Source organism: Mus caroli, chromosome 2 (genome assembly GCF_900094665.2).
Source record: "Mus caroli chromosome 2, CAROLI_EIJ_v1.1, whole genome shotgun sequence".
Taxonomy (NCBI): Eukaryota; Metazoa; Chordata; class Mammalia; order Rodentia; family Muridae; genus Mus; species Mus caroli.
Window position 1 is genome coordinate 170,783,306 of NC_034571.1, and position 10,185 is coordinate 170,793,490.

The following is a 10,185-nucleotide window of genomic DNA, read 5'->3' on the forward strand; positions in this document are numbered from 1 at the left end:
AAAAAAAAAAAAAAAGGGAAAAAGAAAGAAGAAAAAGAAAGAAAAAGCAAAATATAAAACAGAAGTCATAATTAACAAAATGGACCTAGATGAAAATGGGCAAAAAGGGGTCTGGAGAGATGATCCGTGGGGGAAGAGCACCAGCTAGCCTTCCAGTCGGTCCAGGTTCAGTGACCCCCAGCACCCACAAGGCAACTCACAACTGTCTGTAATTCTGTGGGCCCCTAACATGCTAGACGTAGTATATATAATTTTTTTTTAAAAAAAGTAGACAAGAGACCTGACACTTTCCTGAAGAGGATGTATGAGCACATAAAAAGGTCTTTTGAGGACTAAAGAAATAGCAATTAAAAGCACTTCCTTCTTTTGCAAAGGATCTGAATTTAATTTACAAGTTCACAGCACCCACATGGCAACTCACAACTATCTTTGTTTGGTTTCACTTTTTGAGATAGCTTTTCTCCGTGTTGCCTTGGCTGTCCTTGAGATCTACCTGCCTCTGCCTTCTGAGTGCTGGGATTAAAAGTATGAGCTACCAACTGGCTTTGTAACCATCTTTTAACTCCAGTTCAGAGCGTCTGATATCTTCTTCTGGCACTGCAAACACCAGGCATGGATGTGTTACAGATACATAAATGTAGGCAAAATGCTCATACAACCTAAGAATAAAAACAAATGCTTTTCTTTCTTTTCTTTTTTTTAAAAGACCAGGCTGACCTCCAACTCAGAGGATCTGCTTGTCTCTGTCTCACGGGTGCTGAGATTAAAGGTATGCACCACTACCACCAGGCGCAAACCTTCTTTTAAAAAGGTGTTCTGTATCAAATGCCATCATGCAACTACAAATTAAAACAACAGGGAAGGATGGTGAGATGGCTGTTTGTAAAAGCACTTGCTGTATAGGCCTGACAACCGAGTTCCACTTCTGGAACCCATATAAAAGGTGGAGAGAACTAACTCCACAAAGGTACATGGCACATGCACTCCAACATACAGCATGNACACAATGACATAATCATTTTTAAATAGGGAAGTTGAATGGGGTGTCGCATGTCTGTAATCCTACAGGGGAGGCAGGATGATTACAAATTTGAAGCTATCTTGGGCTACACAGTGATAAAATCTCAAAACAAACAGCGAAACAGTGAGAGGCCACCTACACCTATCACAATGCCAAAGTCCAAAACGCTAAGTATACTACGTGGAGTGAGGATGTTGGTCAACAGTCACACTCATTGCTGGTAGAAATGCAAGATGATACAGCCATGCACCAGAGGACAGAGACAACTGCCTACTTACAAAACTAAAAAAAGGAAAAAAAAAAGTTTTTGCATGATCCAGCAATGGTTATATATTCAAAAAATTTGAGAAAATGTGTCCTCTTTGAGCAGGTGAATGGAAAGCTGCAGTCTATCCAGATGTGGGGCGTCATTCAGCATCATCCTCTGTGGACTCTGTGCTTCAGAACACTGCAAGTGAGTGAGACTCACTGCTCCCCACTCTTCCTGCATTCTCTTTCAGCAAATAGCCAGTGCTGGAACCTGTCTCTAGGGACTTTTCAGTAGGGGCACAGGAAGCTGACCCTTCTAAATTAGTAGGTTTATATTCTGCAGCTGGTGACTGCCACAAATGTCAGGAATAGGTGTCAGAAGAGCTGATGAAGGGACATTCCCCTTGCCCAGAGGCAGAAAATGGTCCCTTGATAATGTTGGGACCAGAGTGACTGTAGAGAATAACAGTAAAGAAAAATGTGGACTGTCTTGGTCTGAGAGGTGGAGGGGTATGGCTTGGTGAGGAGGGGATATCTTAACTGAGATTGGAGAAAGGTGGCCTGAGCAACAGGTGGCTGGTGACATCCTTCCTAGAGATAAGAAANGACAGATCTGGTGACATCCTTCTTAGAGACAAGAAACAACAGGAATTAACAGGTTCAAGGGAGAAAGTAAGAATTGTTTTGGATGCATTAAATCCGAGGTGCATATAGATTTTCTGCGGGATCATAGGTACGCTGGAGACAGCAGATCNATGAAATGTGATGATAGGAAGGGCCCATTGCCCATCTGTTGACTCTATTGCAGTGGAGCATGCTCATGGAAGAACACTGAATCACAGCAAGTCTTTAGATGGGAAGTAGATAGTTGTTTTGGTCCCCCTTAGGAAGTCACACACCCACAAACACCCACCTCACGAAGTCTGTGTCTGCCCCAACTCTCATTAACTGACATGGCATGCTATCTGCCTTTCTGTTCTGTAGGATGCAGGAGAGGTCCACCTTTGGTCCCCTAGGAATCATAATACCAAAGAGGGGAACAGTGCTGAAGAGGATCTTCAAGAAAGCAGGAGCCGGGCAGTGGTGGCGCATGCCTTTAATCCCAGCACTCGGGAGGCAAAGGCAGGCAGATTTCTGAGTTTGAGGCCAGCCTGGTCCACAAAGTGAGTTCCAGGACAGCCAGGACTACACAGAAAAACCCTGTCTCTAAACAACAACAACAATGCCCAAAAACCAAAACAACAAAACAACAAAGCCGGGCAAGGGAAGAACATGGTTAGCTTCAATGGCCTCTCCTAAGCCTCTAGAGAAGTTGCCGGAACTTCAGCGTTGGGACAAGATGAAGTAGTTACTCTAGCTTGATATCCTCGCCTTGTTCCATGTTCCTTATAGCTCTATAATGTCTGCCTTGTCTCGTAAGTAGTAAATCTCTGTTGTTTCTGAGCTACCTGTCTGCATAGTCTGATGCAGTGACAGGGAGGCTCACAGAGAGATGCCTAGCACCAATGCTACGCACACCTGCGCTCTAAGCTGAACACAGAAGCCAAAGGGGACCTGGTGTAGTTATTAAAACTATTTGAACAGGGAGTGGTGGTACACACCTTTAATCCCAGCACTTAGAAGAAAACAGAGGCAGATGGAATCCCTGAGTCCCAGCCAGCCAGATCTATGTAGAGAGACAAAACAAAAAAGCCACTGCCATCAACAAAAAACAAAACAAAACAAAAAATCTGCTTGACTTCAGGACCCAGACCATACACAACTGGACTCAGAGGGCAGATGTGTCTGAAGGACCTGTCACAGGGGCACACATGGTTTTACAAGTTAAATTTGGTTTCTTCATANTTTTCATTACAAGAGACAAAAACGCGAATTATAAAAGTGTTTTTATTTTAAATCAAAGTACCAAGCAGATACTTGCTAAACACATACAAAGTAGAACTCAAAGAACTCAAACTTGCCCTTCTGCGTGCCTCCTGGGCAGGCATGGAAAGGAGCTTGCACCCTCTGCAAAACCAAATCCTGTCCTATCTTTTCAGAAAAACAAACTGAAAGCAGCCACAAGCACCCGTGTTTGCATGTGGAGGGGGAAGACCTTCCTTCCTGGGTCCTAAATGGCCCAACAAGCAGGGAACACAGCAATAGAAGTCAGTAGGAACCAGAGAGGCAGGTACAAACACGTGGTGGGGCAGTGATAACACTTCCTCTCCCAGAACTGAGGGTTCCATGCAGACGGGACTATTGGTCCTTCTCTGTCCTGCTAGAAGCTGCCTTGGAAGGTGGGCTGTAGACAGCCTCTGAGGACACTGGGAAGGAGTGCTATGAACTAATTCTGAAGCTGATTTGAGAATTATTTTTGTATGGCTCTGAAATAAACTTCACCTTCCAGTACCTCCATGCTCTAAGGGGCAAGGGCCAAAAATGTTTCAACCTTGCTCTTATGAAGAAAGGGAACTGGCCCACATCCCCCAAAGCAAATGACATCTGGGGCTTGTGCCAAGGAAAGGCTCTTGGTTCCTAGGGCAGGAAGGTTTTATTTGTGACATTAATCTAGTCTGAGCTTGTAGAGCAGGGACTTCAAGGAAGTACCCACCCTGCTGGTCCTCCCAATGCCCCTAAAGTCACACAGCTGCATATAACAGGACTTGTAACTCAATGAAAAAATAAAACAAGTTTTTAAAAAGGAGTATATACATAAACAGGTAAACATCTGCTAAACCCAGCTGATTCGTGGCCACAGTGAACAATGATGGAACAGAGGGAAAACAAGAACCTCAGTAGCATGACATGGGGTGAGAGCAGGGGCAGGGAAGGGTCCAGTCACAGCAGCGGTGTAAAAGCAATCTGGGCACTCGAGGGGATGCATGGATGGAAGGATAAGGTAGCCTTCAAAGCAGTGAAATGGGACAGTGGCCCTTCCTGCTATGGGGCCCTTGAAAGGAAAGCCTTCAATTGACAGAACAGGAGATTCAAGAGGCACCTTAGGACTATCCCAGGACATCCTTTACCAAGAGGCCAAAACTTTGTTCCCTGAATTGTTTGGCTCCAAAAACTCTCGCCTAGGTAGCCCCTAGCACAGGCCCAAACCTAGACCTGTAAAAACTGCCTGAAGACAGCCTTCCATGGAACATTTTAGATCCTGTCTTCCAGCTGACCAACCCACCACTCTAAACAGCCTTACATATCCTGGAGCTCTCAGGATAGAGACACTGAGTATTGGCCAGAGAGGCCAAGCTCCACCTCCAGGAGAGATTGGGGGGGGGGGGCAACTGTAGGGGAGTACAAGAGCCAGCTGCACACAGGGAGTCATTTAAACTATTCCAAGTCTCAGGCATACCTCCACAAGAATCTCCAGAGCTTTGTCTCAGGGAAAGACACTACTTAAGACCTCTAGCACCTGGCTAGGTGTGTATATATTGGTGCCCTGGGTCCCTCCTAGAACTGACTCAGGAGCCTAGGCACTCAACATTGTTTTGGTTGAAAACACTATAAATTTGATTTTTCCCTAGAAGGCTACTAAGCAATTCACTTAAAAACACCTGCAGCCCATGTGCAAAGGGGTCTAGAACATGCCAGGTCCATGAGACCCCTTCACCACCTGAGTGCCTGTAGGGTGGGGATGGGCTCCTGACTGGGGTCTGCACTTAGCCCCAGGGCATGTTCCCACCAGTGAAGGAACATGGACACTGGCCATACTGAACCAACAGAGAACTGTGGGAAGAGACCAAATCCATAGGATCTATGGCTTCCACACTCAGGCATGCTGCCTAAGACATGTGTCAATAATGTCCCAGCAGGCTCAGCCCCATGGGGGTGCAGGCACTAGGACCTATAATTAGCTGGGCTCTGGTGCTGGCTCTGTAGCTGTACCAGAAGCACCCAGGCCTCCTCCTGGTCAGTGACCCTCTGGTTCCTGCTCAAGGCCCAATGTGTAAACAGGATTAATAAGCAACAGATGGAAAAGAGTATTTCCCACAAAAAAAGGGGAGGAAGTTTATATGTTGAAGACAGATTTTCCAGGTTGCTGGCAACATTCTGCCCCCTTTTCTTCTCTTGATTCATCCGGCAATCCTCTCTTTGGTTCAGCCCATCAGACCTGCTTGTGCTGAGCCAGCCCTGTGGCCTGTGTCTGTAGTGGCCTCTGCCTGCAGTGGCCTGAGGAGAGGCAGCCAGCCCATTTTGGAAGGATTTTACCCTCCCTGCCAGCTACTTCTGCTCATGGTCCTCTGCTACAGCGGCCACCTCAATAGTGGCCGTGTGCTCCTCAGGTCCAGTGGCAGTTGCTGTAGGCATTGTCACAATGGTGCTGCCTGCAGGTGATGCCTGAGCCACATTCTGTAGGGTGGGTCCCAGGCCAGGCAGGGTGAGCAGCTGCAAGGGGCTGACCACCTTCAGTACTGTGCTGCCATCCTGCATGGCGGCTGTGCTCAAAACTGTGAGGCTGGAAGTGTCTGGATGGATCTCGACCGCGTTGGGGAAGGTAGAGCCAGAGGAGGCCAGAACTGTGTAGCCTCCAAGCAGTGGGGAGGCCGGTGAACTGGCTGGGGCAGCTTGAGGAGAGCCCTTGCCCAGGACAGTGGAGGGCAGTGTAGATACTACTTTGCCCAGTGGCACACTGGTCAACTGGGACATAGGCATTCCTGGGCTCAAAGCAATCTGTGCAGACTGTGTGAGCACCTGGGAAGCCATAGCAGCTGGTCCAGATGTAGCCCGGGCGAGACGGGGCCGCTTCATAGGGGATGGCAGGGGAACCGGGGTCAGCGTCATGAGCACATTGCTGAGGTGCTGGGACTTGTGCTTCAGCTCCTTGGCACGGCGGCGATGTTCATCACACTGCTGCTCCAGGGCTGCAGGAGACACACAGCATCACCACAGACAACAGGGATGGGGATAGATAGTATTCTCACGAGGAAAATGCAGACATGTACAATCAGTGAGCAGATTATAGACCAACAGCACCCCGATGAGTAGAGGGCTGCTTGCCAAAGGTTGGCAAGGTTTGCAGCAGTGGGTCCCTTAATGGCCCTCAGGATGACCCAAGACTCCGGTTCCAAAGTGGAAGTGCTATAAGAAAAACCTTCCCCTCAGCACCAATGTGTTCTAGTGACTTTCGCATGAAAGTTGTTAGACCAAAGCAACCAAAATGCCTATTCACACACACACACACACACACACACACACACACACACACACACAGAGTCATATGCAGGGCATACAATTAAGTAAAATCACTAGGGAAAGTTTATTACTAATATACTAACACCACAGGACAATCCAGCTCTGGCTGGAGCAGGTGTTTTTTCCATTTCCCTGTCCTAGTCCTTTAAATTAAATAAATTGGTTCATCACAAAAAGGTAACAAACAGTGACCTGTGCTTTCTGAACTGACAGGGTCAGACCACAGCCACTGGAGTTTTACTGATTTTTCTACGTATGATATCTAGTGTTGTTCTGACTTCTTAGTCCTCAAATGAAAAGTTCACCTATGCAGCCATGTCTCAGAAAAGTATGTGGACACACAACTAGAGAGCTGAGCCTATAGCTCCTCAAACCCCACACTGCTGCTGGGCATACCTGCCAGGTCCCGCGCATACTGTTCCCGGGAACGATCCATCTGACACTTGTGACTTGCCAGTACCTTCTTCACCAGATCCAGCATGCCAAAGTTTTGCACGATGTTGTTGAGGAGGACAGCATCTGAAAGGGACAACACCAACACTTAGTAAAAATCTAGGCTACTCCTAGAGTTCCTGAACTCCAGTGCTGGGCTGGCTCCTCTTATGGAAGGAGCCAACTCCAAAGATTCTCCTACTGACAATGCCCCTCAGCACAATAGGGTGCTGTGTTCAGGTTCAGATTCCATCCCAGCCACACGGCAGGGCCTGGGGCTAGCGGGAGGGAGAATCAGGCACTCTTACCTCGGAGCTGCAGGGGTGGGTCCTGCACTCGCTGCTGCAGGCCTTTCATGGTTTCCTCTAGCTCCTGTTGGAATTCCTGTATGACTTCATCCAGTAAGCCTGCATCCTTTAATCCCCGCCAGAATGCAAATGTGTCATCTATGATGGAGAAAGAGACAGGTAGACAGGATACAAATCGATGTATAGAGAAACTGACAACAGGAAGCAGTAAAGGACATCACCTCAGGAGGTCAGCACATAAAGCATCGAGTTCCATATTATAGCCCACAAATCTAGCATGTCAGTGGTTGGATCCTAAACCCAGCTAGGATCAGATCATGGGTAGATAGTTCCAGCCACGAGCCCACCCGTAATCCTGAGAAGCTGAGGAAATATACCTCCAATGGTTGTGGTCCAGTCACCAGGGTCCTCACAGGTCTCTATGGTGATGGTGGCAGGTGAGCCATTCACTGCAGGTAAGGCAGAGTTGTGGGTGAGTGTTGCTCTACATTACAGCCCCCAGAGCTCTAAGTCCTAATAATCTTTCTAAGGTTCCATCTGAATCCTTTGTCACCCATTTTCACAGAACTGATAAACACAATACACTAGTAATTCTCTACTTCATACAAAGTACTTCTCTACTTCACAGTGAGTTTATTTTCAATCACAGATGTCTTTAAACACACAAAGAACAGGAAAACACCCTCTGAGCTATCATTCAACTTCAGCAGCTCCCAACATTTTGCTCCTCTAGGTCTATGTGCAAGTCCCTGCAACTGAGCCTTGGGAAGGAAACAGGCCCGGGGAGCTGGGGAGCTGGCTCTCTGCCTACCTTGCCTCTCTCTCTGCCCTGTGGGTCACTTTTAACTCATCTAAATTTGACTGATGCCAGAACAATCCTTTTATATTAAAAGAGAGACAAACCATCCATTCTAGTATATCACCAAGTCCATTGCTGATACCTACAAACTCAACGACCATATAGTTTGTAATTGGAAGTTCTGGAGTTTCTGACCAAGGCTTCATACACAGATCTAGCACAGAGGCAAACCCAGAAGCAGACATATTCCAGAAACTTTCCAAATGGCCTACCACTCATCAATGTTGTAATACTTGTGAGTCATGTATGCATGGAATCAACTGAACAGAAACACTTCTCCTTACACATATGATATTAAAGCCAAAGACTCATTGAAATTCTAAGCTAAAAAACTAAATAACCAGAAAAGCTAAGTCCTAACCCCAATTCTATCTTTCTAAGGCACTACAGNCTTAATTAGAGGGCTCAGAAAGCCCTCTTATTCTGTCAGGAGATGGCACTAGCAGCTCCTATTTGCCCTGGCCGACAGTCACCGACAGTCAATGTTCTTTTTCTCAGGAACCACTATTTATGACTATTTACTAAAAAAGCTATTCTATACATTTCTCTTTTTTTCTTTTCTTTCTTTCTTTCTTTTTTTTTTTTTTTTTTTTGGTTTTTTGAGATAGGGTTTCTCTGTGTAGCCCTGGATGGCCTGGAACTCACTCTGTAGACCAGGCTGGCCTCGAACTCAGAAATCCGCCTGCCTCTGCCTCCCAAGTGCTGGGATTAAAGGCGTGCGCCACCACCACCCGGCAATACATTTCTTTTTTGCATAAGACCTACAAAATAATTCCATAAAGTTGGTATGCTGGTTAACATTTCACTAAGGCTTGCAAGAATAAACTAACAGATGTTCTTCCAGTCATGATGGAGCTAAACACTGATAAACACATCATCAGTTGGAAACACTACAGGGTTGAAAATGCATTTAATATATTTATCCACCAAATACCATAGTTTAGCTAACTCCGAGTATACTTAAAACACCTCACTAGCCTCTGAAGGGCTGTGACTAATTTTAATAAGGGAAGCCAAGTCAGCCACCAAGACCTGGACTGCTCACTCCCCACACTGCCTTTTGTTTTAATGTGTCCCCAGAAGAGCTCTGTCCTGACCTCCTATTATACCTGGTGCTTTGGGTCCAGAAAGGAGCTAAGCAAAAGACACTGTCAGATCATGGTAAACCATAAACATGGACTAAGGACAGAGCTAACAAAAGTCAGTCTCTGACCTATGACCCTAGGCTTCTGAAGAGGAGAATGTACCACTGTCAGAAGGGCTGAACCCTAACTCTGACTCTGCCAAATCTTGACCAACGAGTCTACAACAAAGCACTTTGAGAACAAAGAAAGAACTCATAGGATCTCATTCTTCCCCATCCCCGGATGAGGCTCAATTGGCCTGGTTAAACAGAGGTCATAGAGCCATCATTTGGAAGTACATGTCAGCTTAACACTGTAGAATGATAGCTAAGTGACACTGCCGAGAAAAAGAAAACAGCTCAATTTCACCAGGTAACACAACAAGGAGCTCAAATCCCAACTTTATTCTTACTTCCACTTACAAAAATTCTCTCTCAAAACTGGACAAAGTTTTAGAAAACTGCAGGGTGGTAGTAGTGCACGCTTTTAGTCCCAACACTTGGAGGCAGAGGTAGGTAGATTTCTGTGAGTTCGAGGCCAGTCTGTTCTACTGGGCTAGTTGCAGGACAGCCAGGGCTACACAGAGAAACTCTGTCACAAAAAACCATGAAGGGGGAGGGGATATAAAAGTCAACCTTTCTACAACTCTGAGGGATAGATATCAACAGAGAAGAATATCCTAAACTGTCACCCAAAATCAAAATGGCAGGAAAGACCTACATCCAGGTCCCAGTAAGAGATCTGAAAAAAAAAAAACAAAACAGTTTTTCAAAGCACCAAGAACCAAGGAATATGTATCTCCAATTCAGGCAAACTTTGAGTGGGAGAGAGCAGGCCTGGGGACATAGGCCGTCCATAACCATTCTTTATATATGCCCTTCTATATGTGAATTACTATTTTAAAATGAAAATAGCCAGGCGGTGGTGGCGCATGCCTTTAATCCCAGCACTTGGGAGGCAGAGGCAGGCAGATTTCTGAGTTCGAGGCCAGCCTGGTCTACAGAGTGAGTTCCA

The 10,185-nt window shown here is 46.3% G+C and overlaps 1 protein-coding gene across 5 annotated transcripts in view; it reads right to left on the reverse strand.

Annotated features, from left to right (window-relative positions):
* Positions 1-3,143: 3,143 nt before the first annotated feature.
* Gmeb2 (glucocorticoid modulatory element binding protein 2) overlaps positions 3,144-10,185 on the reverse strand; it is a 38,908-nt gene continuing 31,866 nt past the window's right edge. For all 5 annotated transcript variants that reach the window (XM_021156485.2, XM_029474086.1, XM_021156488.2 and 2 more), the window contains 4 exons: positions 7,566-7,637; positions 7,189-7,326; positions 6,845-6,967; positions 3,144-6,117 (listed from right to left, as the gene is read on the reverse strand). In XM_021156485.2, coding sequence (XP_021012144.1) covers positions 5,477-6,117; positions 6,845-6,967; positions 7,189-7,326; positions 7,566-7,637 — 974 coding nt within the window. In that variant the 3' untranslated portion in view covers positions 3,144-5,476. The remainder of the gene's footprint in view (positions 6,118-6,844; positions 6,968-7,188; positions 7,327-7,565; positions 7,638-10,185) is intronic.